Here is a 17,384-nt window from a genome sequence, read left to right on the forward strand (position 1 = left end):
AGTTCTCTCACAACTATCTCCTTTCTCAGAGAAACAAACAAGTCCCTCTACTTTTTCTTCCACTTAAAATCTTCATCAAACTTCCGTATTGTAGCTTGTAATTTGGTTTTTTACCTGGTGCAGTTCCAATGCTTCTCTATGTTCATTCCTCATCTTTGCTCCCCTTGTTTACATATTATTATCCAATATTGGATTTACATATTTTTTGCTCATTTATTTTTAAATCTGCTTCATGTTAATCGCTTAATCATAAATGTTGATGTCATTGAAGATTGAATAACATTAGAGATGCATCCCACATAGTCACCTATGCTATCTCTATTTTAGAAATCCTCAAATATTTCTTCATTCTTTTGTGCAATTGAAGGAGCATAAACAAACGAAACATTTTGGAGAATTATCCTTTCTGCAAAGTTCTATACTTAAATATGTATTTGTGATCCTATCTATGGTCAAGGTTTTTTTTTTGTAGCTACATATATAATGCATAAGGTAGTGCTGTGCTTTCGTGAATACTCTGCTTTTTTACATGCTAGACAATTCTATTGCATCTTACTATATGGCTTCTAAATTTGCGGGAGCGAGTTGTTAAATCCATATTATTTATAATAGCCTTACTATCTCATTCATGTTGCCCCTTTCTCATCATCTCAACAATCACATCTCTTTCTTTGTGGGAAACAAAGTTCAATTGCTTAGCACCCTCTATTAATGTTGTTGTTTACAATGGGAGTAAAGTTGTTCGTAAGATGATTCAAACTCTTGAATTTTGTGAAGAAGAAATTAGCTCGAATAGTCCCCATTTCTAGTGTTGGCACTTTTCGATGGCTCCCTTAATGTATGTGCCATGAAGTTTCTGAATAAGCGAGTTACTTTCCGAAAATACCCCACCCCTAGGTTTGTTTTCTAGGGATTCATTGCTCGTTCTACGGTTATCCATAACGTGGTCAGCTTAATATTTATAGAATAGGGCTTCAGGGTAGGTGGGCTTTGTTTGTGCAATGTTGCTCGCAAGACCCTATCCTCTGGCGAACTTGCAATCGCCGTCTCAAATTGAATGCTCAACTAAGGTCGTGTACAACAACCCTAACTGCACGAGCCTGGCTTGGGCATACCCCTATCCTTAGGGGATTTGTATGAGGCGGAAGCTCCACGTACAGTTTTGAAGCCGAGCCTTTCCAGCAATGGGGCCTAGGGACTGATTGTATGGTTTAGGTTAGGCAGCCGGCCTATTATGAGTTGGCCGATTCGGCATGGTTTGCGTAACCTTGTTCACCAATCTTCTACTTTCTTATCTATTATAGTTCTCTCACAACTATCTCCTTTCTCAGAGAAACAAACAAGTCCCTCTACTTTTTCTTCCACTTGAAATCTTCATCAGACTTTCGTATTGTAGCTTTTAATTTGGTTTTTTACCTGGTGCAGTTCCAATGCTTCTCTATGTTCATTCCTCGTCTTTGCCTTCCTTGTTTACATATTATTATCCAATATTGGATTTACTATTTTTTGCTCATTTATTCTTAAATCTGCTTCATGTTAATCGCTTAATCATAAATGTTGATGTCCTTGAAGATTGAATAACATCAGAGATGCATCCCACAGTCACCTATGCTATCTCTAGTTTAGAAATCCTCAAATATTTCTTCATTCTTTTGTGCAATTGAAGGAGTATAAACAAACAAAACATTTTGGAGAATTATCATTTCTGCAAAGTTCCATACTTAAATATGTATCTGTGATCCTATCTATGGTCAAGTTTTTTTTTTTTTGTTGCTACATATATAATGCATAAGGTAGTGTTGTGCTTTCGTGAATACTCTGCTTTTTTTACATGCTCGACAATTCTATTGCATCTTACTGTATGGCTTCTAAATTTGCAGGAGCGAGTTGTTAAATCCATATTATTTATAATAGCCTTACTATCTCATTCATGTCGCCCTTTTCTCATCATCTCAACAATCACATCTCTTTCCTTGTGGGAAACTAAGTTCAATCGCGTAGCACCCTCTATTAATGTTGTTGTTTACAATGGGAGTAAACCTGTTCGTAAGATGATTCGAACTCTTGAATTTTATGAAGAAGGCGGCTGCATAATGTTTCAAGTGCTTTTATCACATCCTGATGCAATTGTTGAGGTATCTTCATTCCTAGTTGCTTTTGCATAGTATTTGCAAGCAGTTTTTGACATTTTAATGTTTTCAGTGTTGCTCTATGTCACAAGTTACTGCTCTATTTGTATGTGCAACCTGCTTTTTAAATGCTTCCAGATTTTTCATAAAGCTCTGCTGTCTTACTTGTAGGGTTCCTGTATTTGATGGTGTTGACCTCTTGGTTATGTTCTATTGGTATCCAGGACTTTGAAAATTTAGAATGCATCGGCTGGGAGGCAATTATAGTTGATGAGAGTCAAAACTCAAGAATATTCAAACACTTTGAACAACTTAAGAATCTTTCCACTGATTTCAAGCTTCTCCTTTTAAGTGCACCATTGAAGGTATGCAGGCAGGCGCATATGTATGTGTGGGTCTGTGGGTGTTTGTGGGTGTGCGCATGTCTATATATATTTAATGTATATGTTTTAGAATTTTGTTCTTTTAATTGAATCATGCCTTGTTGACTTTTGGAACTTTTCAGGATAACCTTGCTGAATACCTCAACCTGCTCTCATTCCTTGATTCAGGAGGAAAAGAGAATTGTATCAGTAATTTGAAGTTTGATCATAATGATCATGCTGGCACACTTGCTATATTAAAAGAGAGATTAACACGTTATCTTGCATATGAGCGCAAACCAGACTCCTCAAAGTTTATAGAGTACTGGGTTCCTGTTCAGTTTTCAAATGTGCAACTTGAACAATATTGTTTCACATTAATTTCAAACTCCATCGCTCTTCGTTCATGTTCAAAAGTTGATCATGTTGGAGCTCTTCGCGACGTTCTTATATCTTCTCGGAAGGTAGACTCTTATCACTTTATGATTGTACTATAACCAAAATATCTGATAAACAATAGTTGGCACTTGGCAGCATGTGAGACCATATAGTACTAAATTTCTCACCCATTTACAGATATCTACCTATGTATATTGCTGATAGTTTTTCTGTTATCATTAATTTCTTATTTTCTGGCAGTGCTGCGATCATCCTTACCTAGTTGACAAATTGTTGCAAACTTCACTAACCAAAGATATTCCAGCGGTCAATATTTTGGATGTTGGAGTCAATGCAAGTGGAAAATTACTGCTACTTGATAAGATTCTCAAAGCGATAAAGAATCGAGGGTTAAGAGTGCTGATACTTTTCCAGGTTTGCAATTTGAATTCTTTTTAAACATGGCTGTTCTCTGTGGAGCTTGTGCATCCTTTCATTTTGGTCAAAAGCTATGCAGATTAACATGCGTAGAATAAATTTCATCATATAATTCTTCAATCACTGCTGTCATTGTTGTGTTACCCCATCATTGATGACCTCTCACGAAAAGCCACACTGTTCTATGTTAATCTGGTTTTATTAGAGATAAGGATGAGAGGTCTGATTGATTTGGTATTACTTTTTGCTGTGCATCATTACCTGTGTCTTAGAATTTATGATTCAAACCATACTATTTAATTCATTTAAAAGGATAGCAACTGCCATTTTATATGTTAATGAAGATGGTGGTAAATTGGTTGTTCAGAGCATGTGGGTCTGAAGGTTGCAAACAGTCTTTAATAAAATCTCTCAGATACTGCTTATGATTGTAATTCATAATCAGATTCTATTATTCATTAATTTCATTTCAATTTAAGATGCCAAGCTTTATTTTTTTTTGTGGAAGAACTTAGGTGAAGACAACTCTGAAGCGGTATTTTCAATGCTCTGTCATGATTAGTTTCTGGTTTCAGAAGTGTTTTACTGACTTATATTGTACATGAGATAGATCCTCCAGTAATTATTTTCCTTTTATGCGTACATATATCTCTTTAAAATGATATTATTTGTCATTCAAAGGTGTTTGTTTCAAGGTGTCTATTAGTGGGAATGGATGTCTGCTGACACAGATTTTCCAAATCTTTCCTGATCTCTTGTATATCTTATCTTTAGGTCTTTCATTGTGAATATGGACTCTTCGATATTTATTTGAGTTCTTCATTGTGCAATATCTGCTAATTTTGTTGCACATGGTTGTTGTGTTTGAGATATGCAATATCTGCTAATTTTGTTGCACATGGTTGTTGTGTTTGAGATAGTCCACCACTTCATCCTCAATCTTTGTAGCCATTAGCTCCCAAATTTACTTATTCCTAAATTTTACTCTACATCCATCTGAAGTACATTCTCATCTCTGCAAATTTGTCTAACAACAGGATTTAGCGTGGTATATTTTATTTGCCTGAAATGTTTTATACACCAGATACTATAAAAATTGCATAATACATAAAGCAATCTAATATATTTTGTTGGTCCATATAATAAACCATCAAGTCTGGTTAACATGCTACATCATGTAGTGGAATGGTTATAGTCAACATATTTTGATAGATTCTACTGAATTTTTCAAACTCACATCACATGTTTGATTAGTTCTAGACTAGGCATCTGTGTACTGATTTACATCGTTTAAATGTGACAGTCTATTGGTGGGGCTGGAAGGAATTCTATTGGCGATATTTTGGATGATTTTCTTCGTCAGAGATTTGGTGCTGATTCGTATGAACGTGTTGACAGTGGATTGGTTCTGTCAAAAAAATTGGCTGCATTGAATATGTTTAATGATAAGTTGAAAGGGAGATTTGTGTTTTTAATTGAAAATCGTGCATGTCTCCCAAGTATCAAACTTTCATCAGTCGATGCTATTATTATTTATAATAGTGATTGGAATCCATTGAATGACCTAAGATCTCTTCAGAAAATAAGCCTTGAATCACAGTTTGAACAGGTAACAGTGTTTCGTCTATATTCATCCTGTACAATTGAGGAAAAAGTCTTAATATTTGCAAAGCAAGATATGATTCTTGAGAGCAATATACAAAGCATAAGCCCAAGTGTTAGCCATTCACTTCTCAGCTGGGGCGCCTCATACCTCTTCAGTAAACTTGATGAGTTACACCAGCAGGGGGAGCAGAACAATTTTTCTGAAAATTCCACTGACAATTTACTCTTGGATAATGTAGTGGTCGAACTGTTAACAAAATTGTCCAGAAAGGCTGGAGCTCGTGATCCTAGCAACTGCTCAATTTTGATAAAAGCACGGCAGAGTGGAGCATCTTATTCAAGGAATATTATGTTAGTTGGTGAGAAGGATGGAATCTCCTCATTGGATAAAGATCCACCTAGCTTCTGGTCGCATTTATTGGATGGAAGATATCCTCAGTGGCGATATGTATCTGAGCCATCTCAGAGGAGCCGCAGAAAGGTTCAACATCCTGATGATTCTCTAAAGACACCAGAAGCAGTAAATGATGAGGTAAAGAAAAAGCGTAGGAAAGTAGCTTGCAGCATTGTTGATCCAACTTCTTTTCAAAGTTGGCTTCAAGATAAAAGAAAAGAAGCAGCTGAGGGCAAGGATTTTGTACTGCCTGCAAACTCGACTCAATGTGGCTCCAATTATCCATCCCTTAATTCTCCATGGAAAGAGCCACTTGTTCCAAGCACAATAACAAAGGAACCAGGTATTGCTGAGGGAGTAAGATATTGGATTCTGCAATTTTTCTGTCTGATTTGTGAAATTTTTAGTTTCTTTTAGTTATTGTAAGGCTGAATGCTGTTTAATTTACAGAATTATCTGGAGGTCGAAGTAATGTTGTGACACAACACACGGTCCATAATCAAAGTGTATCTCCCATGTCTCTTGATGATTCAGGAGTACATAGACCTGAAGGGAGGGAAAAATTGATGACTGCGCAGAGGAGCCTTCATGTCCAATTGAAGCCAGAGATATCAAAACTATGCGAAACTCTGAGACTTTCGGTATGCATCTTATGGTTTACATCATGTTCATTTGCTTTGTTTGCTTTGACTTTGTATGGTTAAATTGGTTTTCTTTTGGCATTATGTGATTCTGGTAGAATTAAGAGTACAAATTAAGGACGCACAAGCAATAAAACTGTAGATGCAGCATTTACTTCGAAGATACTTTTGATAATAATGGATATATTATTTCCCACTTAACAACTGTAGGTGTCAAATGTATCAGTCAATTGTTACTCTGTATCCTAACCCAACATTTATTAAAAGATGTTCCATCCAAATTTTCTCTTTACTTAAGGTTCATAATGTTGATTTCAGTTATATAGGAGCTTGTCTGCTTTTCTGTGTGAATTGATGCGACATATTTCCACATCATGGATGTTGCCACTTGAAATGTAAAAATTTATATAATTTGTCGTGGATGCATTCACAACATTACCCTTTGTTGTTTTCTTGCATTCTGATGTGCAAATGCTTTGCATTCTGTACACTGAAGCTCATTCCGTTACATTTGCTCAGTTATTTATGTAAGTTTTATTAATATATAATTTACATTCTCAGTTGCATGCTTTATTTTGTGTTTAAGGTTTTGTATTATACTTTGAATTAATTGCCAAAATAGTGATTGGAGTCATTCTCCAAGGAAAGTTTCCATTGTATTTACCTACTAGTAGTTATTTGTTTAATGATGATGGTTTGATGAGTGAGAGAGTTCCATATCAGACATTTCAAAAGTTTTGTTTTAAGCTTCTCATTCTCCTTTCGTTTCTATAGTATTAATACTTAACCAACCAGCCTGATTTCATCTATTCGAGTCAGCTTTATGGATCCATGTTTGGGAAGTATTCCTATTAAGGGCTGCGTTAGAGGCTCATATGTTGTTTAAGCTTTTCTTCATCCTTTCTCACAATTTCCATCCATTAGTTTGTAGGTCTTTCCCCCTTTCTTCTACATCCTTAAACACAAATTAAATCACCCTCCTTACTCTAGGCCCCGAAATCTTTACTATGCATGCCCTGACCATCTTGATTACTTCTCTACCACTTTATCTATAATTGTTGCAACTCTTGTAGCTCCTCTAAAATTCTAAATACTAATTTCTTAGTTTGTTCTTCCTAGTTTTACCACTATCCATATTAACATTCTTATTTCTGCCGCGTTCAATTTATTTTTATTACCCGACATTCTACCCATCTAATTTTAGGCCCTATATCATTCTATATAATTTTCCTTTGAGTCACTAGGATATGCATTTATCACATAAAATACCCTAGAAGCACCTCTCCACTTCATCCAACCAGCTGTAATTTTATTACAAATGCCATCATCTTAAAGAGAGAAACAAGTTTACCAGCTAAAAGTGGTAGCATATATATAAAGTTAACATAAATAATAAAAAAATGTTCGAAATGATAAGCTTGAAGCATTTCATTCATGGTGTTATGTGCATCACACATTTTAAGCACTAGTATTATATAGGTAACATAGAGTGATCAGAAAGGGGCACAAAGATTGGGCAGGTGAGGTTTTCATATTTGCTACAAAGTTTTCTGTTGCTATGATGGGGCAACATTAATATCTACGGAGTAGTGAAGGGCCCGAGATCATATGGAATGAAGAGAATGATGCTTTGTCGAGCCATGGTGGACGCGTTATCAGATAAAGGGCATATGATCATGATAGCCCATGATGTACCTTACTTCAAGGATGAGTTGGCTAAACGCTAAAACTGGGCGGACAAGATAGAGTTTGAAGATGGTGCCACAAAGGGCACAGCACCATGAAGGTGATAAATAAACACTGGTGGAACTTGGAAGCAAGGATTGCCGAATCAGTACCAGTTCGGAACTTGGAAGCAAGGATCGCCGAATTAGTACCGGTTCGGTTCCAAACCGGTACCACTGGTCCGGCCTAGTTCATGCATCCAAAGCCCAAAAAAAAATTGGATCCGGTGTCGGCCAGTATGGGCTAGTTCATGCCGTTACGGGCCGGTACCGTTTTTTAACGCTGAACCGGACCAGTCAGAAATCGGACCAGTTCGGTGTGGGCTGAACCGGCCGATATGGGCCGCGGTTCAACATTCCTTGGTTGGAAGCATGTGGAAGGCCAAAGGTTGTGTTACTGTGTATGGTCATTCACAGATAGAATCATGAAGAAAGATTTCCTCAATAAAGAGCATTAAAGCAAGGAGAGTTCAAATTCAAGTTGCATAATTAGCGTGCCAGGTGGTCTTAACCAACAGTGGCAGTCGGGAGTTATTAAAGTACAGGCATGCAGAACTAAGAATTTTAGTATGCATGAGCAGTGCCTAGAAATTTATGTATTTGAATTTGTAACATGATAACCTTTATGTATTGGATGGTAGTATCACAAAATGTATTAAACTTGTAGAATGCACAGCTTTGTACATTTTGTACATCTAATGGCATGCTTAAACGTTCAATGATGTTCAGATATTCTTTCAATCATGATATCTATGTCTTGAGGTTTTCATATGCATAAAACTTTTTTTTTGCTATTTGATTTCTCCAAAAGAAAGAGAAAAATCTGCTAGTACTTTTGGCAAAGTATTCATTGCATATCACAGTTGGATGATGGATAGATCCCTTACTCGATTTTTCGTGGTTTCACATACAGGACGATGTCAAGAGCGCAGCTGAAATGTTTCTCGAGTATATTATGAATAATCATCATGTTAGTCAAGAACCAGAAACCTTATTGCAAGCCTTCAAGATATCCCTGGTAAAGATAACCTTCAATATTTTAAATGTTTGTCGAAACATTGAATTTCTTTTGTTTTTGATTTTTTTTTCGCAATGTTATACTGTCTTGCCTGTTTCTCAATTCTGCTGTTTCAAATGTTCCCTTGCACTTTGAGTGAAGTAGTTACTTGATGTAGATGTTCTATGTTTTATTTATAACAAATGTAATGGCATTTGTGGATTATATGATTGCATGCACTTAAATATCTAAAACATGTTGAAGTTTTGGAAAATTAGGTTTCTCTTTTGATGAAGGCCAAGTTCCTCATAAATTATATACACAAGAATCCGACTGAAATTACCTGTATGTATTAGGATTATTAGTAGAGACTGGCTCTTTTAAACTATAACAACTGCTTCTATTTTGCATCAGCGAAATTGTAATAGTTAAAATTGCAATTCTACCTCATTGTGGTAAGTGAGGCTATATTTAAGTTTTCTGAAAGAGAACTTGTTAGACCTTGGCATCCAGGTGAGGGTTGCCTTTGCTTCCTAAGGCCTGTCTATCGCCAAGGCTGGTTACCAGCCGGCAAAATCCAGAGATCCAAACAGATTTTTAGGTGCATAAAATCCACGCTATTTACAGGGCTATTAATGCGATTCCTTTTGGCAGGGTTAACATAATGCTGAAGAAAGAAATGAATGCACATTTCATTTACGAAAATACCATGTTTGACTTGCATAAGAATTACACCTTTTCTTTTTTCAAGTTATGCTTTTGTCTTTTCCAGGCCTGCATATATCCTCTAATTTATTCAGGATTAGTGCTTATACTGAATTTCCTTGAAATTTTAGAATCGATGCTATTTCAACATTGATTAAATCTGTTGGATGGTAAACTGTGTGCAACAAATTCAGGGTATTTCATAAATTAGATATTGTGGTAATTTTGCATGTCTCTGTAATAAAGCTTTTCTACGTATGTCACTTTGGAATTTTCTTTCTAGAAACCTGCCGTTGTTAGTGATATTTTCTAACTACTGTTATATGTCTTTTATAACTTTCAGTGTTGGTGTGCTGCATCTTTTTTGAAACACAATGTGGATCACCAAGAATCATTTGCACTTGCAAAAAAGTATTTGAACTTTGAGTGCAATGAGGAGCTGGCTGAATCTGTTTATTATAAACTGCGAAAAGTAAAGAAAAAATTTTCTCGTCGAACAGGTGCATTAAGGAAAGAAGATGAGCCAAATTCGGTGGAGAATCAGTCGTCTCTATCGGGGAAAGATGTTTCTAGAGAACCTGTGCATGAGATGACTCCAAATTCAGCAGCATCTCACCATCAGGAAATGGAAGAAGATGAACTCAGAGAAAATCCTGATGGTCGTAGGTGCACTGAACAGAAAAAATTGGAGGAGCAGGAGCAGGTTCTTGTGACTCCTCCAATGCTTCAGCATAACATTGGGTCGTTAAAAGATGAACTCCTGAAAAAACGAGTCGATTTGATTCATAAAATTTGTTCGAGAAGGGCAGAAGATCTAAGGGTGAAACAACAACTCGAAATTTCAGATTTCAACATACACAAGGAAGAGGAGAAAATGAAATTGAAGAAAGCTCATGATTTGGATTTGGAACTCATCCGCACTATACATACAGATTCTACGGTAAGAAATGACAAGATAAGATTGCTAAATCAAGAATTCTCCAAAAAAATGGTTGCATTTGAGGAACACATGAAATGCAAGCGTAGTAATCTTGAAGTTATGCAGTTAAATGCAAGGAACAAGGAGGAGCAGATAAGGGATCACTGGGTGGAAGAAGCTAAAGCTGGTAAACTAGCAGAATCATTTGATAACATTCCTCTGCCAGATTCTGGTTTTGGGGTGGAAGAATTGACAGTGGTAAGCGAGCAAAGTGGAGTATGTGATGGTTCAGGAAACACAGTGCTTCAATCTGGGCCTTCTTCAGATCATCTATTCATTGATGTGACAACAACAGATGCTGTAGAACCTATTGATTTGATTGCCAAGTATTCTGAAAAATCTGCAAGAAATACCACTGGAGGGGCAGAGGGTGTACCCATAGAACTTGAAACCGTAGTTTCTCTGTCCAACAACATGAATGAAGGGGAATCTGTTGAACCAAGTTACACATCTGTGGAAATTCCGGCAAGTCTTTCACCTGGAGAGACAGGTCGCATGCCTACCAGAACTGAAGATCCAGCTCCTCAGGCCAGTATCATGAATTCAGCAGGTAGCAGGCCTGATGAAATTGTCTCTAGAGCAACAACAGCTGTTGATAGTGAGCAAGTTGTTGGTGTAGATGATTCTGATGGTGCATGGTTGATATCTGCCCATCTGCAAAACCATGCCAAGTCTGCTTCCCTTGTCAATGCTTCGACAAGCGCTGGCTGTCGAAACAGTGTGCCATCTAATCAGGTACAGCCATCAAACTCACGCTGCAAATCTTAAGAACATATAACAAATTGATGAATTATCTTCAGATTCATGGCATAGTCAATGGATTTCCTTGGAACTGTGCTAGGGGGTGAGCTTTCTGGAGGCTGAACTCGTATTGGAAACTGTGTTCTGTTTAAGCTTCTCTGAAAGGCAATTTTACAGTTTAATAAAGCTCTTCTATAATTAAAAAAGCAAGACCCTTATCTCCAGAATTCCTAGAATACTCACTTAAAAGTGGCCGGCACCTGAAGGCATGTAAACCTAGGTTCTAGGATACTCAATAAAGGGATAAGGGTGTGTGTGCTCTTTTCTTATCTTAGTGATCAATCCATCTTATGGGTCCCATGAGATACAAAAAAAAGGCTGTTGTGGCTTATACCTTGAGATTTGTCTTTGGTTCCAGAATAAGAGGAATTCTCCTCATGGACTAGTTATTCCTGATCCTTGTTGACTGAAGCTCTTCTATTCCTGGATGGAATAGATCTAGAACAGGGTACTTCTGCTCATATGGACGAAGTGTAGGAATAAAAGTGGGAATAAGTTTACTCTCAACTCTCCTTGGAATTATTATTCCAAGAATAAGCTGTTTGACCGGAACAACTATCCCTTATTCCCTTTTCTTAAACCTGTTTGGCAAAAAATTAAGGCCTATTCCAAGCCTTAATGCTGGACCAAATGTGACCTAGGTGATTGTATGGTTGCACTTGAAGGCGTTTACAATCTCTTAACGTCAACCCTTGAGTTTGACTCACTAGACTGCCCTCAAATGTAAAATAAACAAAAATAATTAATAATCAAAACAAAATTCAGTGATCCAGTGGCTGAAATTAAACTTGGAGATCATCTTGAATTAGGCTGCACTTTGTCCATCACATTGCCATCAGCACAACCATCAAGAACTGTCCTAACCTTTAAGGTTGACTTTAGAAATTTTGACTCATTAATCCTATGCATCACATGTCCAGCAATAATTTGATTTTGGGTAATAGGCCCCCTTACTACTTGACCTTGAGTTTTCTATCATTTGTTGAGGGAAGAGTGGCAAAGTGAATCTCTTTGATTTTGTCGGTCATTCATATCTGTCTGTTATGTTACCTCTTACGATGGATGTTCATCAAAAGTTTAATCATCGTCATTGTCAAAAAACTTATCTTCATTATTGTTGTACGTTGGTCATACTGTAAGATATTTGTTAATTCTCATGCTGTTATGGAGCTTCTTGTGCTCATCCAGCATAGGGTTGATAATTTTTTCCATGCTTTGTGTTCCGCCTTGTTTCTGGAACTTGAAGGCTATATTTATAGCTTACCGTGCTGGTGAACCTATTGCTTAATCGGCCATTGTTAGATGGACTCCCATACCATTGATGAGGCTAAGTATCAACCATCAATCACTGTCTCTTTTTATTGTTGCCTAGCCTTTTTGCTTTTTCTTCAAACTAAGGTGGTGCTAGAACTGCTCCAACTCCATTTGTTTGTCAAAGCCATAGTTCTTTGTACCCTACAAATCATGTGAGCAAATAAGGCATATTTAGATCGTCTGTCATGTAGTTTTCTGTCTCTGCTACGTCACTTGAATAAGTCTTTATGTTTCAGCTTTGAGACTTCATCATGACTACCAGTGGGTGTGGTATATGGGCGGTCAAGGGATTGCGTGGTACATATATATTATGCATGCTGCATATATGGGCCCATATGCAGCTAGTATTTTTAATATTTAAAATAGATAAATATATTTTGAAATAATAGTAATTGCAATATTTTTTATAAATAATAGCATTGATAGTAACAATAACATCTAGTGACTAGTTTTTATACTTAGTGCTTGATTCATTGTAGCAATAATTATAGCATAGTTAAAATATTGACATTATTTATATACACACATCTGGCCCACTTAAAACCCACATGTTACCGAACCATTAGCTTGAACATGCCTCATTTGCATGGGCTACATAAGAGTGGTGACAGATATGGTCCCTCACAATGTTAAAAGGGCTTTGTATGCAGTTGTATGATGGTAAGTAGACTGCATATGCAGCCACACAACACTAATCCTACCATGATCCGCTTAGTGCTAAGCAAACCTTCTTCTCAGCTCATGCATGAAATGACCTCATATGGTAGCCATTCATAGGGCATGTGGTGCAGTTACACACCGATGCAGTCACATATGCAGCCTTATGCACTGAAAATTAAAAACACTGGTTTTCTGTTCTCACTCGTCAAGCCCTATGTTTTACACCCAAAAATGAGTTGAGAGAGGTATTAGAGGTATGTATTGCATATTATACTATGTGCACTCTATGTATATGCTCAATATACTTATGTATTGCACACCTACTTACACGTGACGGATTATAGTCTACATTAAATCTATTGTTCATTAATGGCTTCTGTTAATGATGTACCCTGGATAAAATTGTTGATGTACTTAAAAACAAGGATCAGGTATGACTTGAAACAAAATAAAACTTGATAGGATGTTTAAAACAATCGACTTTCACATCATTGTTAGCCAATTTGGTTCATGTAACATGGATCAATTTGAAACTATATAGCTTAGGGTGGACTTTCAGTTTGCTAGTGTGCTGCACGGTTGTCAGCACTAAGCAACTATGCATAGGGTGTGCCATTACCAGTTTGCTATGATTTGTGTTGGTCTGTATCGACTTCCATCCTGTTACATCTCAATGATATAGGCTGATATGGGTCGACATGTGCTTAAACTACACATACATTTATAGGACCTACCGAGACAACTGTTTTATATGGGGTGGTTTCAACTTATTTCCCTATCCATCTTGAACTCCCCAATGTCTCTTGTTTCTTTAGTTTCTTTTTTATTTTTAACTTACTCCAATATAATTTTAGATCATGTTAGTTTGCAAGGTAAATTTCATTAACTAGTATAACACATATGTTTAGAACCTATTTATCAACAACATTTCATCTTTAACATGATTTAAATGATTATTTGTATAGCCATTTGGTGGTAGATTCTGATTTTAGTTTTGCATGACCAGGAACACTTTATCTGTGAACATGAAAGGGCTGCAGCATCTGTTGGAGTGGTAAGTGATCAAGGCCATGGTTCTTCCCAACAAATTGTGGTACCTCCATTACATTCAGTTGATATCGTCCATTCACAAGTTGAACCAACCAATCGGAATGCAACCATCTCAGACACCCTTGACCAAGTCTCCAGTTCTTCCCAACAAATTGCGGATCCCACATTACATTCAGTTGATGTTGTCCTTTCACAACCAATCAATCATAGCACAACCATCTTGGACTCCCTTCAGCTTCAGTTGCCTCCATCAACTGACATGCCCTTAGTTGACCATGGTCGAGGAAGCACATCTATATGCATAGAAAGTCAAGAAGAGCCTCATAGTCAGATACTTTGTTCTAGCCAACAAACTGAAGCGCCATTACAACAACCGAATATTACTGCAGCTGTGCCGGTTGGGCAATCTGGTCAACTGGTATCGCAGTTATCACAGCCTCTTGTAGATCCATCACCACTGAATGCCAGTATGCCGCCAGAAAGACCACATTCTGGGGATTTGAGCACTAGTGTGCAAGCAGAATCTGGAAGCCGTCTTTCTCAACTTTTCCATATGGCACCATTGCTGCCGCCTCAAGGGCTTCAACCTGAACCACTTAAAAATGAACTAACTAGACTTCGAATACATCAGGACTCACTCACCAAGTTGCATGATGATAAGGTTTTTGTCTGGACCTTGATTTTAAATACTATTTTGCTGTTTTCTTTTGTTATACTTTGCCCCTCGTGCTTTATTAGTTATACATTTATTCCTTTGTTGGACAGAAACTGCGTCTTCAGTTAGAGTGTGATCAAGAGTTAGAGAGGGTAAGAAAGAAGTATGATGCTTTACTTAAGGATGCAGAAACAGAATTTCTTCAAAATAAGGAGATGATAGAGACAATCTATAACAAAGTGTACATGAATCAAATTTTAGCTGAGGAGTTTAGGGCCAAATTCATTGAAAATAAGGGCCCAACTTCTGCATCTTTTCATGGTATGTAAAGTGAAGCACCTTGACTATTCTGTTTAATTCTTTGCTTTTTATGTTGTTTGATTTGCTTGACTGTGGTAAATTAGCACTGTTACAATACAGGGCAACCCTCTTGGATGTTCCTGTTGCATGGTTCACATGCCTATTCTCATTTTCGTATGCTTTATGCTGAATGTTACTTAGAATGTCCCTCATATATTTGCTACATTTTATTATCATCAAAAGGACAACTATACACATCTCATCCACTTTTGGTTGATCGTAAATATCTGCAAAGAGGTAATTGTGTAGTCCCTTTAAATACAGAAATACAAATATAACAAGAAGCAACTAGGACATCCTAAAGCTGCCAATGTGACAGATGCATTTCTGTTAATGAAGTTTCCAGTTCTGTTTGGTGTTTACCTCTGGTGAAACTTTGGTATGCGAAATACATGGTTTCTTTCTTTCCTTTTTATATAATGTGGTTTGCTGTATGGCAGATTTCTTGTCTTATGCTTGTAGTTGGGGTGGGGGGGAGGGAGATAATTTATTGTTTAAGGTGGTTTTAGTTGTTATTTTTGGCAGGAGTTACAACATTGATCTTAAATTTTTTTCATATTTTTTTTAGACAAAATTCAAAATCTCAAAATCAATTTCAGATTTCATGTAGGAATCTGTGGGCCATGGGCACTCTAATCTAATCAGACACCTTCAAATAAAAGAGAAAAAAAACATTGTAGGGAGGGACCAGTTGAAAGAAAGATAAGGGATTGCTAAATGCGGGCAACTTGTCCTCTTCTTTCTTTTTCTTTCCTTCTCTATTTTTGTTTCCCCTTTTTCTTCTCTCTTCTTCTTTCTTGTCTCCTTTCTCCCACTTATTATGCACTACATGAATGGTCATTCATGACCTCTCCCTTTGCTGAGTAGAAATGTGTATATTGTTTCTTTTTAATCTCTTACATAGAGGTGGTCCTTATCAGACTGGCCAGCTTCATTATTTGCTTATTGTTTAAGTTGCTGCCCTTTCAGCTTAAAGTTTTGGTCATCATTCAGAATGGATCATCATTACAAAATGAGACCATATTTGGGATCTATTCTTGGCTTTTGAGGTGATAGAAACCACTACATTTACAATTGAACCCCTAAAAGCAGCAAAGAGTAATGGTAATCAAAACTCTATAAAGATTGGAGTCCTAGATCTAAACTTAATCTAAGCCCTAGAATGGATAATGGGACTTTATGAAGACACCTAAGGTGATTAAGCACGAGTGCTTTATCCATTGAGGCATGTATGTGAAGTACAGCTAGATATCCTGAAACAGTGACCGTATAACAATCCCCAACATAGGTCAGCTGTGTTTGTCATGCTTCATTAGCCATTTGTTCTTTTAAACTTTAAAGCCATATTAATTAATACGGTTGCTTGTTCTGATATATTTTACCTACTATTTTGGATAATTGGGAACTTGAGATGTATATGAACCTCTGCACTTATTTAATTCAGTTTAAATCAGATGCTTTAAGGGATCATATAACCTCAAATTCAGATTGCTGATTCTTTGGAGTCTATAATGAACCTGCTTTATCTAATCCATTTGTACTTCAACTTCTCTTGAGAATGTAATCACAACCAAACACAAATATGCAATGAGAGTGGGCTTGCTAATTAGTTCATAACGACAACCTTCAACTTGAGTATAACATGAAATACTTGAATTGCTGAGACATGCCTTTAATGGACTACACCAATAAATTTTGCAGAAGCTTGATTTGATAAAAAAGTTACCGCATCTTGACATGTCAATTATTGGGCTAGAATTTATCATACCGGGTACCTTTACATATATATATATTTATTTTAAAGGAAACCTTCACATGTGGTATTATTGTTAGGTTTTGTTTGGAATTATTCCAAAGTATTTAATTGGGCTATTACCCTGATATGGTCACTGCAATCTGGGGTCCTCGGAGAGGTAGACTGGGAACAGACCGAACCTTTGACATTTTTTTTTTGTACAAAGTAGTTTCTCCAGGACATTCTAAAATATTCAGTAGAGTTTTGCTAATTTATGAATTAAGAATTCTTTCTTTTCTTTTCATAGTTTCAGCTCTAGCTTTCCTTTTTTTTTTCCCCTTTTTGAGAGAGGGTAGCCCACCTGCACTATAATTATCTTGGCCAGATATCTAGGTATGCACTATTCAAACTTGAACCCAGAATCTTTGGTTGCTAAACAAAGAGGTGATGACTAAGT

The 17,384-nt window shown here is 36.8% G+C and overlaps 1 protein-coding gene across 3 annotated transcripts in view; it reads left to right on the plus strand.

Annotated features, from left to right (window-relative positions):
• MOM (ATP-dependent helicase family protein) overlaps nucleotides 1-17,384 on the plus strand; it is a 35,502-nt gene that overhangs the window by 16,009 nt on the left and 2,109 nt on the right. For all 3 annotated transcript variants that reach the window (XM_008809385.5, XM_017845913.5, XM_026809707.4), the window contains exons 12-21: nucleotides 1,881-2,135; nucleotides 2,354-2,494; nucleotides 2,635-2,955; nucleotides 3,131-3,304; nucleotides 4,611-5,649; nucleotides 5,757-5,947; nucleotides 8,585-8,689; nucleotides 9,717-11,087; nucleotides 14,134-14,838; nucleotides 14,943-15,153. In XM_008809385.5, the coding sequence (XP_008807607.4) occupies nucleotides 1,881-2,135; nucleotides 2,354-2,494; nucleotides 2,635-2,955; nucleotides 3,131-3,304; nucleotides 4,611-5,649; nucleotides 5,757-5,947; nucleotides 8,585-8,689; nucleotides 9,717-11,087; nucleotides 14,134-14,838; nucleotides 14,943-15,153 (4,513 nt within the window). The remainder of the gene's footprint in view (nucleotides 1-1,880; nucleotides 2,136-2,353; nucleotides 2,495-2,634; nucleotides 2,956-3,130; nucleotides 3,305-4,610; nucleotides 5,650-5,756; nucleotides 5,948-8,584; nucleotides 8,690-9,716; nucleotides 11,088-14,133; nucleotides 14,839-14,942; nucleotides 15,154-17,384) is intronic.

The sequence above is a fragment of the Phoenix dactylifera genome, chromosome 10 (genome assembly GCF_051530095.1).
Source record: "Phoenix dactylifera cultivar Ajwa chromosome 10, Ajwa_hap1_PhDact_Kaust_v1.1, whole genome shotgun sequence".
Taxonomy (NCBI): Eukaryota; Viridiplantae; Streptophyta; class Magnoliopsida; order Arecales; family Arecaceae; genus Phoenix; species Phoenix dactylifera.